The 22,991-nt window shown below is 41.3% G+C and overlaps 1 protein-coding gene across 1 annotated transcript in view; it reads right to left on the bottom strand.

Moving 5' to 3' along the window:
• IFNGR1 (interferon gamma receptor 1) overlaps nucleotides 1–22,991 on the bottom strand; it is an 87,005-nt gene that overhangs the window by 18,799 nt on the left and 45,215 nt on the right. The window contains exon 2 of the mRNA XM_075862467.1: nucleotides 1,217–1,331. Within this exon, the coding sequence (XP_075718582.1) occupies nucleotides 1,217–1,331 (115 nt within the window). The remainder of the gene's footprint in view (nucleotides 1–1,216; nucleotides 1,332–22,991) is intronic.

Here is a 22,991-nt window from a genome sequence, read left to right as displayed (position 1 = left end):
CATTACTGTCATTGCAGCCTTCTCACATTTACTCATACGAGCCTAGTGGTACCTACAAAACAGCTGATCGGCAGGGGTGCCAGGTGTAGGACCCCCACCAATCAGGTATTGATGGCCTATCCTTAGTATAGGCCATTCATTTTTTATGACTGGACAATTCCTTTAATTGACTTTATTAGCTCAAGCTTTGAGTGGTCTTGGGAAATGCTACATGCAGGGAAGGTTTATTTACACCATCTCCATGCTTGTATAAGTAGATTCTTTGTAAAGAAGAGATCCATGAATAGCCAGTTATGCATGAATCCCACACGTAAAACATGTCCAACTTTAAGGGGAACCTGTCACACTAATTATGCTGTCCAATCTCTGTGCAACATGTTATAGAGCAGGTTTTGAAGAGCAGATTAATATATAGTTTGTGGGAAAATATTCAGAATAACTGGTTTTTATTGATTTAGATCACTGCTCACTCTGGGCTAGCCTTAGGAGTCAAGTGGGTGGTCGTACTTAATGACAGCCTTCCTGGTATGAGTGTGCATGCGGAAATAATGGTCAATCACTAAATAGGACCGCCCACTAGACTCCTAAGCCCAGAGTGAGCAGTGATTTAAATCAATAAAAAATGAATCTTTTCTCACAAACTATATATTAATCTACTTACCAAATTCTGCAGTTTAACATGCTGACCGCAGATTGGACAGCAAGTTCAATGTGACCGGTTCCCATGAAACACCATTACTCTAGTTTCTATACAGAAATAATCCACATAAAATCAGTTTTGACAGTTGTAGTCATTGGAAACAGTCAGCAAGCTTATCACCAGGCACATCCCTAAGAGCTTACAGGGGTTTTCTGTTTTTTCAAATATCCCATTAGAAAATTTAGAGTTAATAAAAGTGAAGTCCCCTGTTCCAGCCCCTTATCTATCAGCCAGAGAGGAGAGTACTCCAAGAGCATCTCTCATTCTCAAGGGCTCCACAGTTCTGTGCATTACATCACTGTGTAATGCTTTATTTGCCCTGTGGCGGTGCTGTAGGAGACTGAAACACTTGATGCCAATTTCCCTACAGATTATAGGTGGTCGCTGGGAGTCTCAGTAGTGAGACAAACTGTGCTCAGTTTATGGTAGTTATTCTACCAAAAAAGGCATTTTCCAAATTAGACAACCCCTTTAACTTTGTGAATTATAATAACAATTTATTAAAACATGCATTACTTGTAATATCTGTATTCCACTTGAAATTTGGGTGAAATATAACTTTTGTTGTAGTCCCAGTATAATGTAGTATTAAAGTTATATGATGTCTTCTTCAAGTTAAAAGGATCTTGAACTGGAAGAGGGAAAAAAAATAAAGAAATGATACAAAAGTCATCACCAAGGACATATTTTAAAAAGAAGACTTCTATGTGTAATGTATTCTATGCACACAGTACCAAAACAGTTAGGGCCTGTTCACATCACGTTTGACTATCCTGTTGGAACTTCCAATTGATTTGCTTAATAGTTTTCTTTCTAAAAAAGAAATCCGTTCATGGATGCTTTGGTTTCAATAGGGCTTCCATCGTGACAAAAAGTTTATGTTTGACTTGTTTCCATCTGGATCCATCTGGACAAACGGAGATTCATTTTTCTGTCCTGTTGCCCAATAGGATTCTGACTGATCGGTTTGTTTTACAACAGAAATCTATGGCTACAGGATAAACATCCTGCTTGACAGTCTTTTTCTTCAATAAACTTGAAAAAAACGAAACACTTTAAAAAAAAAAAAAAAAGAATTTAAAAAAAAGAACACATTTTTTTTTTATATTTCAACAGGATGCAAAAAAACGTGGTGTGAACCTAGCCTTACATACTTGAGGGTCAGAACTAAGATACAATCAAATATGTCGGCTTGCCCTAAGGTGTTGCAGTCACAGCTTGTGATGTAGATTTGTATAACCCTCAAAATTACCTTATGAAGTTCCCAAAATTGAGCACACCCCTGCCAGGCGTGGTTCACTGCCACTTTGAGAAAAGTGGTAAAATACTTTTGCAAGTCAGATGCGCATGACTTGAAAGCCACGCACGGTGTCAGGAGACATTGATAAGTATGGTGTCAATGCTGAATGTAATAAAAAAAATTCAATACAATTATGTGAAAAACAAAACAAAGGCGCCTAGATATTGCCGACCTAGTACTGCCCTATGTGTACAAAATTATGTAGGCTATATATTTTCAGGAAGACAACCCCTTTTTAATTGGATGCGGACACAGTAAACAGCTGACCGCCGCAGGTCCAGCTTCTGTAACTCCCAAAGATCAGCCACTACAAGGAAACGCAGTATCTCCGTGCATCCTCCATACCCTGAAACTCACTGCACCAACACAGTCTCTCCTGCCATCCAAGCTTTCAAAAGCAACCTAAAAAGTAGCTTATGCACATGTGCCTGTGTAACGTAAGAGCCCGTCACTGAAGTTACGATTGTACCATGGTTTTTGTATACAGATATTTTGTAAAAAAAAATTCTCGAATGTCCGAGATTAAATACATATTTTACACTCTTAAAAAATAAAAATAAAAAAAAAACCAAAAAAAAAACCCACCTCTTCAGAAAAGCTAACATAAAACAATACAAAAATACAATTCACCATCGACTGCCACTCACCAGTCAGTACCGGGGTCGTGTAACACCCTTTCTCGATTTATGTGTGGGTCCTGTTTACAGACCAGAAATGTCAGGTGAGAATAACCCTTTAATGGCACTTAAAAAATTTTTTATAATAATAATTTGATGTTACCGTTAATGCGGTGTAATTTGGAGGCTGAAAATAAACACCACTTCAAATACATGTCAGAAACACGCGTTTGTAGAGCTGTTTTTCAATGAAAACGTGTATTTTGTTGTGTTTTTTGCATTCTATTGAATTCAATGGAATACACAATGTGTAAAATGGCCCAAGAATTGTCATGACGCTTCTTTTTTACACAACACATAATTAAATTTTACACATGTAAAAATAACCGTGCAGTATGCACTAACGACATGTATTACCATAAAAGTCAATGGAAAGTTTAATCAAAGCGGTTTTTTTATACCTATTTCAGGGCATAAAACCAGAATCAAAATACACAAAGCCTTAGAGCAGTGGTTCCCAACAGGGGTGCCGTGAGAAACTCCTTTAAACCACTGCCACAGCCGTGCTTTCTATCCTCCTCCTCACAATTGACGGACGTATTTCGGCCGCAAGTACCGGACCGAACACAGTGCAGGGAGCCGAGCTCCTAGCATCATACTTATGTACGATGCTAGGAGTCCCTGCCTCGCTGCAGGACAATGTGTGTGCACATACCCTTAGATAGCATCCCCCACCTCCATAGATGGCACCCCCGTTGGTGGCTGGGGATTCCGCTCCTGGACGGAGCTCTTGATGTCTCTATCCATATATGGACAGTGACATCAGGGGCAACTCCTGAAGCGGAATCCCCGTCCACAGCGTTGCCGGTGATTCAGCTCCAGGAGAAGCCCCTGACGTCCCTGTCCATAGATGGACAGGGACGTCAGGGGCTTCTCCTGGAGTGGAATCCCCGGCCACAGTGTTGGCAACGCTGTGGATGGGGATTCCGCATCAGGAGTTGCCCCTAATGTCCATATATGGACAGAGACATCAAGCGCTCCGTCCAGGAACGGAATCACTGGCCACAGGGGGATTCCACTCCTTCAAGGAGATACAGTGGCGCTATCTAAAGGAAGGGGGTGCTATCTACAAGGGGGCTGTGTGGCACTACCTACAAGGGGGCTGTGTGGCACTACCTACAGGAGGCTTGTGTGGCACTACCTACAGGAGGGCTGTGTAGCACGATCTACAAGGGGCATCTGTGAGTGGCGGGCTGATGGTCATTTTAGTGAAAGAGGGGGGCTGATGGTCATTTTACTGTGAGTGGGGGGATCATGGTCATTTTAGTGAGTGGGGGACTGATGGTCATTTTACTGTGAGTGGGGGAATGATGGTTATTTTAGTGTGAGTGGGAGAATGATGGTCATTTTACTGTGAGTGGGGGTGCTGATGGTCTTCAAGTGGTTTCCACCTCTGACCTCCAATTGAAATTAATAGGAGGCAGAAAATACCTGTGGCGCCCATTTGGAGAGCTTTTTTTCCTGCGTCTTTTGCATTAGCTTCAACATCTTAAAATAGCGCAAAAAAAATAGGTGTTCTCCAATACCCCACATCTACTCTAGAAGTTGGCCATAAAGTATTAAAAATAGTAGGTGCGCATAGCCATCTGAATAGGAAGGACAGGCAGTGCTTCAGGAGGTGAACCATGTCCGCATTCACTCAGTAACACTGAAGTGCTGTTCACAAGAACTCCGGCATAAGGGAGAATGTGTGTCTTTACAGCGGGTGTCACTAGCCACATAATTCTTTGAAGTGAGAACTGACCACAATCAATACTATACTGTGAAGACGTGCCATGATTAGTATGCCATCAGTTCTAAGGCTTTATTTAAACCACCAGTCTCACAGCGCTTTAAATGAAATCTCAGAACTCTGTTGTCATACAAACCAAAACGCCTCTTCACAGCGAGGTGTTAATTGTGGTCAGTATCACTTGAAAGATCGTGTGGCTAGTGACATTTATTTTTATGTTACTGAAGAAATGTAAAAATGGAAAGTGAAACAATTGGTGTGAATTGTCATTGATGTGGGTTTAGGTGTGAAGTAATAACAGTTTAACCCCTTACAGCCGCAACAATTTATCATTTACATTTTTTCTTCCCCACCTTCCAAAAGCCATAACGTTTATTTCTCCATCGGCATAGCCAGAGTCCCATTGCTCATGACCGAGTGACGCTTAGGCCATATTTCACGGAATCCAAGGGGCACCCAATAGTTTTCACGGAGCCACTCATCTCAGTGGGTGAATCGGGTCCGTTTCACTCTTCGATCCGTGGAAAGAGAACATGTCCTATCTTTCCACGGATCACAGACGGGACAGGGCGGCACACACGGTCGTGTGAAGGAGGGCTTATAAGGGCTTTTTTATTTTTGCGAGCAGAGTTGTAGTTCTTAATGGAACCATTTAAATGTACCTTATAGGTGCTAGAAAGGTATAAAAATTTATTTTGTGGGGTGGAATAAAAAAAATAAACCATTTCTCTATTGTTCTTGGGTTTTGTTTTTATGGTATTAGGCAAGAAACCCGGAAAAAGGTCTGGGTTGCTGGTGTGGTAGAATAGTAAAAGTTCCACTCCGTCTACAGGACAGTCCAGGGTTTGGGCTGCCTTATGAGTCTCATTAGCTGCCAACTGTGAGGACTGCTTTAAGAAAGGTGAAGATCTATTCACACAAGGCTCCCAGTCTGAGGAAGACCGGTATTGCCAGCCAGTGGGAGTCAGAGGTTCTGGTAAGAACATATGTTTTGTTGTGAGGTGCTGGGCAGAAGGCCTTTCACCCTGATAGCTAGGGAAGCTGTATGTTTAGTTAGAGGCTGGACGGCCCAGGGTTTATTTTGAACTGTCTTGTAAAACTGCTTTTCCTGTATGAAGACAATAAAGCTGGTTGTGGCCAGTTTCAAACCAAATCCACTGTGTTGGAGTGAAAGTTCTAAAGTGTGCCAACCATGGTGTGTGGATCGCCATGTGAGCTAACTTACCCCAAGTTGTCACAAAATATATATATTTATTTTGTAATGACTTTTACAAAATAAAAACTGGTTTTGTGTCGCCATAACTTTATTTTTTTTTATCAATGAAGCGGTGTGAGGGCTTGCTTTTTGAGTGGAGAGCTGTCGTTTTTATTGGAATCCGTTTGGGGCACATACAACTTTTTGATCACTTTTTGTACTTTCCTTTCTTTTGGGAGCCTATGTAACCAAAAAGGAAGCAATTGTGGCGTATAATTAAAGACACAGAGATAGCAATTGCTTTTTTTTTAATTTTTTATTATTGTTTCAATTCGGGTTGCATGATGCATCGATCTATCAGTACTATTTTAACGCCGTGCACCCTCAACTTTAATTCATATATTACGATACGATGTTGTGCGGTCGCACAGCCCAGTAATTTAACACATGAATGTAGTCCGAGCGGGGCTGCGGCTGTGTAATATAGCCATTTCCCCAATCCTGACAACAAGTGTGCGCATGCGGTCAGCATGATGTGATATGGGCGCTGCACTAATGAGCGAGGGCACTGAAGAGAGAGAACATGGCGGGTGCACTGCAAAACGCCATGTTCGGTCTTCTGACTAATTGACTTTAATTGGATTCATGTCCGGGAGATGCAGATCCAGTTTAAAACTAAATTCGCAAGATGATGTCAATTAATTGTGATGAATTTATATTATTTTTAGATTAATTGCTCAGCCCTAGAAAGAGGCCTAAAAAGTTTCCCCACTTTTAGAAAGACATTTATGGCATAGCCACAGGATATGTCATAGGTATCGTATATGTGAAAGGTCTCTTATTCTGCAAGCTGAAGTGGCTAAAAGTAGACTAAGGCTACGTATGTTCACACATTGCGGAATCCACACCAAAATTCCATAACCAAGTACATAATGAATGGGGTGTAGAAAAACAAAAACATAAAATTTACCTCTAAAAATAATCAAATAAAAAATCTCTGGTGAAAAAGCAGTGGATTTTTTTTACTGCGTCTTTCCTTGCTATGCAAATAGTAAAGTATCACCTCTTGCACATGACTGTGGTCGGGCAGTGAAAAACTGTCAGTCCCGGCCTGACCGCGGTACAGGTGAACGGGACTCCTGGCATCATATACATTTTATGATGCTAGATGTCCCTGCGGAACTGCTGTAACTTCCGTACAGTATCGCTTTGTTCAGTACAGAACAGCAGTTCTATGTGGAGGCAGGGACTTCTAGCATCATAAAATGTCTATGATGCCAGGAGTCCCGTTTCACCTGTACGAACTCGGTCGTGTGCAAGGGTATGTTCACACGGCCTATTTACGGACGTAGTTCGGCTTGAAAGCGTTGACAAACATCTGCCCATTGAAAGCAATGGGCTGACGTTTGTCTGTTCACACGAGGCGTATATTTATGCGTCGCTGTCAAAAGACGGCGCGTAAATAGACGCCCGCGCCAAAGAAGTGTCATGTCACTTCTTCAGACGTAAATGGAGCCGTTTTCCATGGAAAACCAGCTCCAGTTACGTCCGTAATGGACGCGGCGTTCAAGCGCCTGCACATCCCGTTACGGCTTAAATGACGGGGCTGTTTTCTCCTGGAAACAGCCCCGTAATTTTGGCCGTTACGGACGCTGCCGTGTGAACATACCCTAAGAGCTGCCCCTCACAGAGACTGACAGACCCGATGAGGTGCTGCTAGGTATAGTTTCTGCTCCTCAGTAGCCTATTATTCACCAATCTAGTAACACTTTGCTTCTCCGCTTACACATTCAAAATATTAGTCATATACATTCTGGCTTTCAATACTTTCTTTGATAAGCCTCACCCATACATTCTGCCTATTGCATGGTTCTTTCATAAGTGGTCATGGGACTTATCTATACAGAATTTAAACAATGTATCTATTCTTACAAGTAAAACTTTTACAAATCTCTTAAATGGTTACGGTAAATTCAGCTATTTTCTAAATTAATAATATACATTAACTCTTTCCTGCCGCTCCACCCCTTAAGTGCCAGTGTCAGATGTGACTGAGGGGTTTTAAATGCAGCTTTCGCCTTCGGGGCCGGACAGAATCACGCGCAGCACGATCGCGTGAGCCTGTGTATTCCTCTAGCAGTTGGGAGCCTTCTGAACAGTCCCAGCCCTGCTATAGGAAGACTGATATCTGTGATATTGCAGTCTATGGCATAAGCAATCCAATGATCGCAGGTTCAAGCCCCCTAGGGGGGACTAAAAAATAGTAATACATTAAAAAAAAAGTTTTACAAAATAGAAAAAAAAATCAAATCACCCCCCTTTACTTAGATCACATATAAAAAAAAATATAATCAAAATAAACATGAACACATTAGGTGTCCCCGTGTCTATAAAAATAAAAAAATTTCCAAAACGGTGAACGCCGTAGCAGGGAAAAAAGGTGAAAATGGCCGAATCTCAGGTTTTTTTTGCCACTTCAACCCCCCAAAAAATGTAATAGAGTGACCGAAATGCCGGACACTCCCCAAAATGTTATTAACAAAAACTACATATTTAAACCACCATACTACATATGTCCATGTACAAAAAGACGCCTTACTTAGCTCTGTATACCGAAATATAAGAGTTACGAGGGTCACAATATGGCGATGCAAAAAAATTTTTGGTTTCAAACTTGAATTATTTTTTTAAAGCTACTAAAACATAACAAAAACTATATAAATTTGGTATCACCGTGATTGTACTGAGGCGCAGGATGTCATCTTCACCGTACAGTGAACACCGTAAATACAAAACCATAAGAAAATGGCGGAACTGCTGTTTTTTTTTCTAATTCCACTGCATTCTGAATTTTTTTTTCCAGCTTTCCAGTACGTCACACATAATACTAAATAGTACCATTAGAATGTAGAGCTTGTCCTGTAAAAATTAAGTCCCCCATATGGCCGTGTCAACTAAAAAATAAAGTTATGTATTTTTTGAAGGCGGAGAGGTAAAAACAAACGCATAAAAATGAAAAATAGTCTTGACCTGAAATGGTTAAAGGTTTGACTTGATGGACCTGTGACTTTTCCACCTATATAACTAATAACATTTTATATTATTACTCTCACACATGATGTGGGTCACATGACTGTCCATTCAGTTATCCTATGGGTACTTTATGGACAAATCTGGGCAGTACCGGTTTTTTCATTTTTAGACAAGAGACAACTGCGTTGATATAAGAAAGGTATGTGAGCAGAATTCTAAATACATATATATTAGAAATCTCTATTTCCTATTCTATCAATAAATTAATAGAAAAAATAAAAAGTGGACAACCCCTTGATTATTTTCTTAGTAAAAAGTTAAACATGTAATATGGGAAGGTTTCACAATCTCTAGCGTAAGGCTGTATATACATTGTGGTATATAGCAGTTACAAACTTATATGAACTAGCACTTGCAGTAGATGCATGAAAGACTGCAGCATTTCTCCTATCAAGCACTGTACCAAGAAGTACAGCACCAGATTACACCTTATTTAGGACATTGTTTTACAAGAATAGAACTTCCTGTTTTGGACAGTTTTCAAGTATGTCTGACACGTAGCAGTTTGCTCTGGGACAGCAAAGCAAATTACATAGTTATCAAAGTGTATGTAAAATTAAGGCGGTATTTCTATCTATTCTTATCTCAGACATTTATAGCATATCCAGGCACGTTTATCGTGCCATAAATGTACAATAGGTGCACATCAGAGGTGGTACATGCATCCATCACTAGAGAAACCGCCCCCTGGCCCACGTCCTACCTTCTGCCGCTCAGCTCTGGCCGCTGACTTAAAAGGTTGAAGGGTTTTCCAAAAACAGCTGAGCACGTTTTGCTAAGTTGTTTCCGTAACTTTCATAGAAGTAAATGAGGATTCCTGAAACCGCATAGCACAGCGAGCTCCACTGTTTTTGTAGCTCCCAAGTTCCTGAAACAGCGTAGCTCGGTGTGCTATGCTGTTACCGTAACTTTTATTCACTATGGGAGTTCCGGAAACAGTGTAGCAAGGCATGCTCGGCTGTTTCTGGGAAAGCCGGGCACCTCGTGAGTCAGTGGCCAGAAGTATAAGGCCTCATGCACGTAACAGAGAGGACTGTGTTCTGCCATGCCATAAGTAGGAAATATTCTCCCCTAATAGCAATCTGGGGCATACGGAGGTGCAGTAAAACCCCATGCACCTCAATGGGTGCCCTATTATGGCTGTCTGCAAAATAGAGCCATAATACAGCACTACTCATATATATATATATATATATATATATATATATATATATGCTAACATTCAGAGCTATTCAAAAAATGTCTGCAGCCTCCGTAATGGTTTACTCTGGATCTCCTGAAGGCCTATTTACATGCTACACGCACAAAATCATTATGACCCTAAAGATGGATGTTTACATAACAATTATTGTACGCACATTTAATGACATTGATAACATTTAAAATAATAAATTTTCAAGAACATTAAACTTCTATTTTTGATCGGTTTGTGCAATTACCCAGGCCAATTATCTTTACAATTGCCTGAAAATTAATGTCTTAAAAGGACACAGACTGTTTTCGCCTAATGGACCAGACAATTTTTTTTTCAAATATGTCACTTTATGTGATAACTTTGGAATGCTTTTTATTTTTTTCAACAAATTTGGGTATTGGTTTCTCGTGACTTTGTACTTTAAAGTGTAGCTCATCTGCTTCGTGTCTGTTCGGCTATTTCCGGAAATAAATGTATCGGTGAACGGACTCATTACAAGAGCCCGTACTCCGATACATCGGCTTTCCGGAAAAAGCCGAACAGGAACGAAGCAGCTGAGCGCTAACACGAGCACTTCAGCTGCTTCGTGCTAGCGATTGTTGGGTTTCTCAGTGCTCGGACCCCCACCAATCCAAACTTCTGACGTCTCTATGACATGTCAGAAGTTTGTCGACCGTTTAGCTACACTTTAAGTTAGTGGTAAAATTTGGTCGATGCATTCAGTGTTTATTTGTGGAAGAACACCAAAATTTAGAGAAACTTTCCAAAAGTTAGCATTTTTCTAAATTTAAAGCGAATGTGCCGCTAGAATTATTATTTTTTTTTTTAGTTAAACAGTTAGTAAATACATGATTAGACATTGTTCTAATTTTTTCACGAGTCAGGAAATATTATAAATTAGATTCTAATTTATAACATTTCTCTGTGCTGGTCACTAGAGGGAGCAATTCCCAAAATTGCAGCATTGGCATGTGGTAAAGCAACCACATTGCTTTATGCTGCAAAATTTGAGAAGACACACTCGCTCTAGCGTCCTCAAACAATCCCCCCTCCTTTATCCTGGCTAGTGCCAGGAGAAAGGAGGGGATTGAATGTTGAAACCTCCTACACTGTGTGTCACCATTTTTTGAGTGAATACACAGTGTAGTAGGCTTACATACAGTGGTAATCACACACTAAAACACGAACATACACAAACATAACTTACCTACTCCAGCCGCCGCCGCTCCCTCCGGTCCGTCCACACGCTTCTGAACACATGTCCGGAAGCCGCGACCGGAAGTAGTCATATTACTGTCCAGCCGCGGCTTCCGGTCCACAAGAAAATGGCGCCGGATGTCGCTCGGCCGAAGACCTTCCATTTGGACTGTGTGGGAGCGGCGCATGCGCTGTTCCCACACAGACGGCGTACACCATAGTGAATGCGAGCGGCTCCCGTTCGCATTCTCTCTGTGGATGTATGTGCCGTATTCCATCTCTGTATGTGTCGTTAGTCGACACATACAGAGATGAAAAAAAAAAATGGCAGCCGCCATAGTGAAGAGAAAGTTAGAAAAAAAAATATTTTTTTTTTATTAAAACACTAAAAGCAAATTGATATAAAAATTATTTTTTTTGCGACACCTGTCCTTTAAATGTATTTGCTTGTAAAACAGATAGTAATACCATGCAAAATAGTTACTGGTTAATATTTCCCATATGTCTACTTTATGTTGGCATCTTTTTTTTGAACATCCTTTTATTTTTCAAGGACGTTACAAGGTTTATAACTTTTGCAGCAATTTCTCACATTTTCAAGAACATTTCCAAATTCTATTATTTAGGGACCAGTTCAGTTTTGAAGTGGCTTTGAGGGCCTTCTATATTAGAAATCCCCCATAAATGTACCCATTTAAAAAAAAAAAACTGCACCCCTCAAAGTATTCAATACGGCATTTAGAAATGTTCTTAGCCCTTTAGGCACTTTACGGGTATTAAAGCAAAGTGGAGGTGAAATTTACAAATATATTTTTTTTTGCAGAAAATCCCGTTAAATTAGTTTATTTCTGCAACACAGAAGGTTTTACCAGAGAAACACAAATCCATATTTATTGCTCAGATTCTGCAGTTTTTAGAAATATCCCACATTTGACCCTATTTTGGATTTTGGGGCTTATTAGGCTCAGAAGGGTAAGAGCACCATTTGGCTTTTGGAGCTCAAATAGTTTGTGGAGGTTATGTCGCATTTGCAAAGCCCCTGAGGGACCAAAACAGTAGCAAACTCCGAAAGTGACCCCATTTAGGAAACGGCACCCCTCAAGGGACTTATCTAAAGGTATAGTTAGCATTTTGACCCCACAGGTTTTCTGGAGAAATTATTGAAAGTAGGCCGTGAAAATAAAAATCTAAATTTTTTCCAATAAAATATAGGATTAGCAAAACAAATTTAATTTCCACAAGGACTTAAAGGAAAAAAAGCACCCCAACATTTTGTAAAGCCAATTCTCCTGAGGACTGCAATACTGTATATGTGGTTATAAATTGCTATTTGGACACACTGCAGGTGTAGGAGGGAAGAAGTGCTATTTGGCATTCAGATTTTGCTGGATTGGTGTTCGGTTGCCATGTCGCATTTGCAAAGCCCCAGGGGCCAAAACAGTGAAAACACGCAAAGAGTGACCCATTTAAGAAACTACACCCCTCAAGGAACTTATCTAGGGGTATAGTTAGCATTTTGGGGGCCTAGGTAAAGTTGTGAAAAAAAAATCAGAGTATAATAAGAGTACATAAAAAGAATTAATAATTCATAGATGTGTGGTACGCTTGCATTCAACAGATTTGCTTGGGCCCTCCCCTTCCTGGTTTTCAAACACAATGGCCTTAATAATCACCTCTTGAAAAATAAGAAATGACCCTGTCCGGTCTGCACACTAGAATAGCACATATGCATTATACAATGCCATCTGTACCATGTGCACAGCCACCTTTTTGTATCACACCCTTGTTTTTTGCATGGCCCTATACAGCTTCAGCACTTTGAGGGTCACTGTGGTGGTATCTCGTACAGGGACAGGGGTGCTGCCACTACCGTGCATTGTGGTCAAGTGAAGGACATCCCTCTAGTCCTTATACTTGACCAACAATGTGTTTTCGCTGCATTGTGCCCTGCTCTGACACGTTGGCCAAGCAGTGTTGTAGGGAGGCCTCTTTGCTTTTTTTTTTTGTGCCGTGCCACAGTATTTCTGGTGGAGAGGCACTTAACCCATTCCCGCACCTTGACGTAACTGCACGTCAAGGTGAGCAGTAACTTTGCACACCTTGACGTGCAGTTACGTCTGTACCTTGACCGTTAACCGCCGCACGGCCCATCGCCGCTGATTTAGGCAGTTAACCCCTTAGATGCGGCGGTTGATTGCTTTTAGCTGCGTTTAAGGAGTTTAGAGCAGATCAGCAGCCCCCACATGAAATCACAGGGGCTGGCGATGGTTGTCATGGCAACCGGAGGCCAGATAGGCCAGACAATGGCCTCCGGGCTGCTATGTACGGAAGCCTATGAGGACCAGTTGGAGGCTGGTCCTTAGACTTCCTGTCAGAGTGGCTGTCACCTCACCATGACAGAATACATTACACTACCTAGGTAGTGTAATGTATTATAGCAGCGATCAGAGCTGCAAGTCTTCAAGTCCCTAAGGCTTCGTTCACATCATTGATTTCAATGGTAACAGATCCGGTGCCAATGGTTTTAGTTTGTCTCCGTTGTGCAAGGGTTCCGTCGTTTTGATGGGATGAATACTGTAATGAGCCCTGACGCAGATGTGAACATAGCCTAAGTGGGACAAGTACAAAAAAAAAGTATAAGTTAATAAAAAGGTTTGATAAAAGTTTAAAAATAAAAGTTATAAGTTACATAAACAAAAAATGCTTTTTTTCCTATAATAAGTCTCTTTTTATAGAAAAAAACTGATCTATACATATTTGGTATCACCGCGTTTGTAACGACCCACGCTATAGAACTATGATGTTGTTTTTCCCGCACGGTGAACACCGTAAAAAACAAAGCCAGAATGACTTTTTATGGTCACCACCTCTCCCAAAATATACAATAAAAAGTGATCAAAAAGTCGCATGTGCCCCAAAATAGTACCAATGAAAAGTACAACCTGTCCCGCAAAAAAACAAGTTCTTACAAAGATTTTTTGACTGTAACATAAGTTATGGCTCTCAAAATATGGTGACACAAAAAATAAATTTTATAGAAAGTGATTTATTGCGCAAACACTGCAAAACCTAAAAAAAAACTATATACATATGGTATCACCATAATCGAGCCGCAGAATACAGTAAAATTGTCACTTATAGCCCACGGTGAACGCCTTAAAAAAAAATTGTAATAAAAAACATTGTCAGAATTGATGGTTTTTGGTCACCTGGCTTGGCAAAAAATGGAATAAAGAGTGATCAAAAACACCGCATGTACCCCAAAATGGTACCAATGAAAACTATAGATTGTGCCGCAACAAATAAGCCCTCACACAGCTCTTGTGGTGAAAAAATAAAAAAAAGTTATGGTTATCAGTCCACGGCGATGACGAATGTTCCAAAAGCGGATACTGGCACCATTTATCAGTGAGACACTGGCCACTGGCGGATTATTATTTATATACCCCATTATTATACCCTCTTATTATGCACTGATGTACACCGCACAGATTACATATTCCTCCCACATTATAAACTGAAATACCAGCAAAACTCCAAACAGAACAACTACCTAGCAAAATCTGCGCTCCAAAAGCCAAATGGCACTCCCTCTATTATGAGCCCTACAGCGTGCCCAAACATCAGTTTACCTCCACAGACATGGCATTGCCACACCCGGGAGAACCCGATTAATATTTTATGAGGTATTTGTCTTCAGTGGCCTAAACTGGGCACAAGATATTGTAAACTAAAATGGCATATCAGTGGAAAATTGTAACTTTCACTCCGCACCATCCGATGCGCATTAATCCCTTTGCGCACCATGACTTAATAGCATGTCGTGGTGAGGGGGGTGATGTATGGAGTGGGCTCACACGCTGCGGTTGTCAGCTGTGTATTACAGTTGACACCCCGGGACTAACTGAGAGGAACAGCGATCGCGCTATTACAGGAGCCAGTAAAATTTGTAAATATACTGCAATACATTAGTCATTAGATCGCTGGTACAATACACTGCAATACTAATGTATTTCAGTATATTTTAATTTTTACTGGCTCCTGTAATAGCGCGATCGATAAATTTTTTACACTAATAACTATTTACTTTTTTTTTTACATATTTTATTAGTCCCCCTAGGGGACTTGAACCAAGTCCCCTAGGGGGACTAATAAAATGTGTAAAAAAAAAAGTAAATACGGTAGTTATTAGTGTAAAAAATGCAATAAATATTTGAAGTCCAAAAGAAAACCCTTTGCAAATGTAAAAAAAATACACAAAATTGGTATCACTGCATCCGTAAAAGACCGAACTATTACAATATACCATTACTTAACCCGGATGGTGAACGCCGTAAGTAATAAAGAATTTTAAACTCCAAAATAGCTTTTTTGGTCACCTTAGCTCTTAAAAAAAATAGTGCTCAAAAAGTTGTATGTACCAAAAAATGGTACCAATGAAAACTACAGCTCGTCCTGCAAAACATAAACCCTCTCAATCGACCAAAACATTTAAAAAAGTGATGCCTCTCGGAATGTGGTGTAAAAACACATTTCTTTTTTTTTTTTTTAACAAATCGTTTTTACTTTGTAGTAAAATATATATTAAAAAAAAACTATTAAATTTGGTATCACCGTAATTGTATTGAGTCGCAGGAAATTTTTTTAAAGTTGTCGTTTTTACTGCACGATGAAAGCAGTAAAAACAAAACCTAAAAAACAATGGAGAAATCAGTTTTTTTCAGATTTCAGCCTGCGAATAATTTTATTTTCAGTTTCCCAGTACATTAAATGGTGTCAATAGAAAATACCTTCCGCAAGAAAAAAGCCCTCACACCACTCTATTGATGGAAAAATAAGAAAGTTATGGCTCTTGGAAGGCTGGGAGTGGAAAAACGAAAATAAAAAAGCAAAAAATGGATCAGTCCAGAAAGGGTTAATTAATTTCTAATAAAAATTTATAACCACATGTGGGCTATTTCCGTACTTGGGAGAAATTGCTTTACAAACGTTGGGATGCTTTTTCTCCTTTTATCCTTTGTGAAAATTAAAAAAAAACTCAACAATTTAGTGAAAATAATGTTGATATTCATTTTCACTGCCTAAGGGGCAGTGCAGACGATGCGTGAATTTTGCGCAGCGCGAGTGCGTTGCGTAAAACTCACGACATGTTCTATAATCGTGCGTTTTTCGCGCATCACGCACCCATTGAAGTCAATGGGTGCGTGAAAACCACGAAGGTCGCACGGAAGCACTTACGTGCGAACTGCGTGATTGGAGCAAGAGCTGTCAAACTCTGAATGTAAACATAAAAGCACCACGTGCTTTTCTGTTTACAAACATCCAAAAGGAGTGTCTTAGAGATGAGCGAACCGAACTTCACCGGGTTCGACCGAACTCGTTTTGGCCGAACCCGGCAAAAAATGTTGCGGGACGCGACGTCAGGAGACAGTCACTGTCCAGGGTGCTGAAATAGTTAAAGTGGTTCAGCACCCTGCACAGTGACTTCCGATCCCAATATACGTGAACGTGTAAAAAAAAAAAAAAAAAGTTCTGACTTACCGATAAAACTCCCGGCTTCTTCCTCCAGTCTGACCTCCCGGGATGACAATTCAGTCCAAGTGACAGCTGCAGCCAATCACAAGCCAAGCACAGGCTGCAGCGGTCACATGGACTGCCGCGTCATCCAGGGAGGTGGGGCCAGATGTCGAGAGGCGCGTCACCAAGGACGCGTCACCAAGGCAACGGCTGGGAAGTTCTCGGTAAGTACGAACCTCTTTTTTTTTTAAACAGGTTACTCGATATGGTGATCGGAATTCACTGTCGAGGGTGCTGAAAGAGTTACTGCCGATCAGTTAACTCTTTCAGCACCATGGACAGTGACTGACGTCAGCTAGCCTCATCTCTATGATGGCGGCTGCGCGAAAATCATGCAGCCGCGCATGACACACGGAGCTGTCAAGTGCCTTTTGCGCACGCAAAACGCTGCGTTTTTTACGCGCGCAAAACGCACACGCTCGTGTAAATGAGGCCTAATTCTAATTTCTGCAAAAGACCTGTGGGGTCTAAATGCTCATTATAACCCTAGATAGATTCCTTAAGTGGTGTAGTTTCCCAAATGGGATCACTTTTGGTGGGTTTCCACTGTTTTGGTCCCTCATGGGGCTTTGAAAGTGCAACATGACAACCGAAAACCATATCAGCTAAATTTGAGCTCCAAAAGCCAAATCGCGCTCCTTCCCTTCCAAGCCCCGCTGTGGGTCCAAAGAGCAGTTTATTACCACATATAGTATATTGCCATAATCGGGAGAAATTGCTTTACAAATGCTGGGGTGTTATTTCTCCATTATTCGTTATAAAAATGAAACATTTCTAAGTATTTGTTTTAAAAAAAAAAAGTAGATTTTCATCTTCACAGACTAATTCAAATACATTTAGCAAAAAAATTGTGGGGTCGAAATGCTAACTATACCCTTGGATAAATTCCTTGAGGGGTGTAGTTTCCAAAATGAGGTCACTTTTGTTTTTCGTTTTGGCACCACAAGACTTCTTCAAACCTGACATGGTGCCTAAAATATATTTTAAAAAAAAAAAAACGGATCATGATGAGGATAATATGCATGGCACAAATTCCTCTTCTCCCTCGCTGGCCAAATCAGTGTCAGGGTATGTTCACACGACAGCGCAAAATACGTCTGAAATTACAGAGCTATTTTCAGGGGAAAACAGCTCCTGAATTTCAGACGTTTTTGCATGTACTCGCGGTTTTCGCAGCGCTTTTTACGGACATAATTGGAGCTGTTCTTCATTGGAGTCAATGAAAAACGGCTCCAAACACGTCCCAAGGAGTGTCCGGCACTTCTTTGACGCGGGCGTAATTTTACGCGCCGTCTTTTGACAGCAACGCGTAAAATTACACCTCGTCTGCACAGAACATCGTAAAACCCATTGCAGGCAATGGGCAGATGTTTGCAGACGTATTGGAGCCGTCTTTTCAGGCGTAATTCGAGGCGTAAAACGCCTCCATTACGTCTGAAAATAGGTTGTGTGCACATACCCTCAGAGTCCAGTATGCCCTGTATGCCTCCTGTGGTGAATAGACCCTTTGGGATGATTAGGACAGTTTTATTAGGGTGTGTTGTGTTTGAACACGTGTAATACTGAATTTATTTTTACACAGGGGGTTGTGTGTGTTATGCCTTTACACGTGTATATCAAAATTGCTGAGGAAAAAAATAAAGAGAGAAAAGGAAAATAAAAGTTTAGAAAAAAAAAATTTGTATAAAAAAAAATTCTGCCAATATAAAACTGTAAAGAATTTCCTGACGATAACTAAAATTTAGTGACGCTGAACCTGCAACACTATGTATTAGTGCTTAAAAAAAACTGCAGTATAAAAATTATACTATAGTAGATTTAGACTACAACTCTAATGCTACAATATAAAATAAATGTAAAATTTCGTAAACGAACTTCAGTACTGAACATCCATCACTGACACTAAATCTGTAACGCTATATATTAGTGCTAAAAAAGTTGTATAAAAATTATACTACAGTAAATTTAGACTAAGCCTGTAAAGCTACGCTATGCAAAATTTACACTACCTTAAGAAAAATTGTACAGCTAAAACTACCTAAAATGCTATGTAGTTTTTTTATTATAAAATGGACCCTAACATACGACCACTACCCTAACGTCCTACCTAAACCGTTATTAGCTACACCAGGGGTCTCAAGCACGCGGCCCCTAGGGCTGTCATCTGTGTCCCGTGGGACACGGAGGCGCTAGTATAGGCTCTGCTGCGAGACTCTGTGGAATCCCCTGACATCGCTGTCCACATATGGAAAGCGATGTCTAGGGCTTCCCCAGAGCTGGACAGTGACGTCAGGAGCACAGCTGGAGTCCCAGTAGGAGCACTACTAGCGCTCTGCCCGGGACTCCAGCTCTGGGGTTGCCCCTGACATCTCCATCCATACATGGACACTTATCAGTGGCTTCCCCAGAGTTCCAGAGTAGAGCCTATACTACTGCTCCACTCTGAGACACCGGTTCTGGGGTTGCCCCTGACATCACATTCCGGTCCAGGAGGATCCCCTGACGTCACTGTGTATGGACAGTGACGTCAGGGGCTCCTCCAGCAGAGGAATCCCTGGCCAAAGCGTCGGTAACGCTCTGGCTGGGGATTCCACTCCTAGAGCTCCGGAGCCGCAATGGAGCAATCTACAGGGGGTTTGTGTGGCAGCATCGGCAGAGGCCGCTGTGGCAGCATCGGCAGGGGCCGCTGTGGCAGTAATGTAATATTATTAGAGTAATGTAATATTATAGTAATGTAATATTATTAGAGTAATGTAGTATTGTTATAGTAAGAAATTTAGTATTATTATAGTCATCTATTATTATTATTATAGTAATGTAGTATTGTTATAGTAATGTAGTATTCTTTATAGTAATGTAGTATGGTTATAGTAATGTAGTATTATTATAGTAGTTCAAATAACTAATTGATTAACAATAAATTGTATTGTATCAAATTTGAAAGTAATGCGGCCCGTCAACTTCCCATTTTTTCTATATGCGACCCACTTACCCGGGAGACCCCTGAGCTACACCTAATCAGCACACCTAAACTACTGCTTCCTTAACCCCTTCATGACTGCCATGCGGCTACATATGTTCCGATGCCACGTTGGCAGCCTGGAATGGGGTTTAATGAGTGCAGTGCTGTTTCAGTTTCACCATGGTAAGTATCCATTTTTTTTTTCTGTACAGTTTTTTGCAGAGGACATTCTGGTCGAAAAACTGCACCACAATTTGGTCTGTCTGCGTTCACGCAGCGTATCCGCCCTGTGTGAACATACCCTAATGAGTTCTGTTGGGGATTTACCAGAAACAATAGTGCATTCTGCACTATTGCTTATTGTATTTTCAGCTGTATCTGCGACAGAGGCTCCCATCGGAGCCTCCAACGCAGATGTGAGCAGGGCTTAAAGAGGCTCTGTCACCAGATTTTGCAACCCCTATCTGCTATTGCAGCAGATAGGCGCTGCAATGTAGATTACAGTAACGTTTTTATTTTTAAAAAACGAGCATTTTTGGCCAAGTTATGATCATTTTTGTATTTATGCAAATGAGGCTTGCAAAAGTACAACTGGGCGTGTTTACAGTAAAAGTACAACTGGGCGTGTATTATGTGTGTACATCGGGGCGTTTTTACTTCTTTTACTAGCTGGGCGTTAGGAATGGGAGTGTATGATGCTGATGAATCAGCATCATCCACTTCTGTTCGTTAACACCCAGCTTCTGGCAGTGCAGACACACAGCGTGTTCTCAAGAGATCACGCTGTGACGTCACTCACTTCCTGCCCCAGGTCCTGCATCATGTCGGCCACATCGGCACCAGAGGCTACAGTTGATTCTGCAGCAGCATCAGCGTTTGCAGGTAAGTAGCTACATCGACTTACCTGCAAACGCCGATGCTGCTGCAGAATCAACTGTAGCCTCTGGTGCCGATGTGTCCTCGCTCGTCCGACACGATGCAGGACCTGGGGCAGGAAGTGAGTGACGACACAGCGTGATCTCTTGAGAACACGCTGTGTGTCTGCACTGCCAGAAGCTGGGCGTTCTGAAGAGAAGTGGATGATACTTCTCGTCAGAACGCCCAGCTAGTAAAAGAAGTAAAAACGCCCCGATGTACGCACATAATACACGCCCAGTTGGGTTCACACCCACTTGGACTTTTGCAAGCCTCATTTGCATAAATACAAAAATGGTCATAACTTGGCCAAAAATGCTTGTTTTAAAAAAATAAAAACGTTACTGTAATCTACATTGCAGCGCCGATCTGCTGCAATAGCAGATAGGGGTTGCAAAATTTGGTGACAGAGCCTCTTTAAACAAGCCTTTACATCTTGATTTCCAACTTGCTTAAAAATCTGAGTTGAATCGAGGTCACAGGGAGAGGAAAAAGCCAGTTTTAATTTAAAACAGACAGTAAGGCTGGATTCACACGAGCACATTACGTCCGTAATGGACGGAACGTATTTCGGCCGCAAGTCCCGGATCGAATACACTGCAGGGAGCCGGGCTCCTAGCATCATAGTTATGTATGATGCTAGGAGTCCCTGCCTCTCCGTGGAACTACTGTCCCGTACTGAAAACATGATTACAGTACGGGACAGTTGTCCGGCAGGGACTCCTAGCGTCGTACGTAACTATGATGCTAGGAGCCCGGCTCCTTGCAGTGTGTTCGGTCCGGGACCTGCGGCCGAAATACGTTCCGTCCATTATGGACGTAACATGCTCATGTGAACCCAGCCTTAGGGTATGTCCACACGTAACGAAATTGCTGCAGTAAATTTCTGCAGCAATTCTGAGAAACCGCACCATTTCCAGCATTTTCTTACTGCAGAAAATGGTGTAGATTTTGCTGTGTTTTTCTCAATGCTGGAAGATGGTGACATCTCCTCTGGAAAACGCAGCAATACATTCCACTTTCCGCAGCAGGAATTGACATGATGCATTATGAAATATACGCACCGCAGGTGAATTTCTGCTCGGAAATTTTACGCAGCGTGTGGATGACATTTGTTTAAATCTCACCCACTTTGCTGCTACAGTATTCTGCTGCGTATTTACCGTCCGCAATTCTGGACGGAAAATACGCAGCAATTCCGCTACGTGTGGACAAGCCCTTATACTCCGAGAGCCCAAGGGAATTTTTCTGCACGTGGCTTGGTCTCTGTCTAGCTTAGTATCTTGTGCAGCAGTTCTGATGTTAGCCCTTTAAAAACATGAGTGATGGTGTAAATTGTACACTTGTTGCATTGAAGAAGAAGGAAATCACATGGCAAAACAAAGAGGAAGTAAACCGTAATGAGTCACCTAAATTATCAGAAATGACATTCTTTGTAATTTAATGGAGCACAAAGATTGAATGTAAAAGAGATTGGACAGTTTTTAACCCCTTAACGTTGACGTGATGGTACGTCATGGGCATTAAATAGTTGTCAGCATGACATACTATTACTATACTGCTACTGTGCCTGTCTGTGGTGCAGCAATTTTTTTTCTGAAAAACATATACCCAACTAATTTAACAAAAACTGCATGTGTGTATTTTTGTGTCAGTAGTTAGTTATTCAACCATTAGTACGAAGTGTGAACAGACCCAAATGACCACTCTACTATAAGGCGGAGTTCACACGAGCATATTACGTCCGTAATGGACGGAACGTATTTCGGCCACTAATACCGGACAGACACTGCAGGGAGCCGGGCTCCTAGCATCATAGTTATGTACGATGCTAGGAGTCCCTGCCTCGCTGCGGGACAACTGTCCCGTACTGTAATCATGTTTTCAGTACGGGACAGTAGTTCCATGGAGAGGCAGGGACTCCTAGCATCGTACATACAGTGAAAGGAAATAAGTATTTGATCCCTTGCTGATTTTTTTAAGTTTGCCCACTGTCAAAAACACGAACAGCCTAGAATTTTTAGGCTAGGTTAATTTTACCAGTGAGAGATAGATTATATTAAAAAAAAAAAAAAGAAAATCACATTGTCAAAATTATATATATTTATTTGCATTGTGCACAGAGAAATAAGTATTTGATCCCCTACCAACCATTAAGAGTTCAGCCTCCTGCAGACCAGTTACACGCTCCAAATCAACTTGGTGCCTGCATTAAAGACAGCTGTCTTACATGGTCACCTGTATAAAAGACTCCTGTCCACAGACTCAATTAATCAGTCTGACTCTAACCTCTACAACATGGGCAAGACCAAAGAGCTTTCTAAGGATGTCAGGGACAAGATCATAGACCTGCACAAGGCTGGAATGGGCTACAAAACCATAAGTAAGACGCTGGGTGAGAAGGAGACAACTGTTGGTGCAATAGTAAGAAAATGGAAGACATAAAAA

Source organism: Rhinoderma darwinii, chromosome 4, assembly GCF_050947455.1.
Source record: "Rhinoderma darwinii isolate aRhiDar2 chromosome 4, aRhiDar2.hap1, whole genome shotgun sequence".
NCBI lineage: Eukaryota > Metazoa > Chordata > Amphibia > Anura > Rhinodermatidae > Rhinoderma > Rhinoderma darwinii.
Note: the sequence above shows the minus strand (reverse complement) of the source record. Positions and strands in the feature narration are given on the sequence as shown.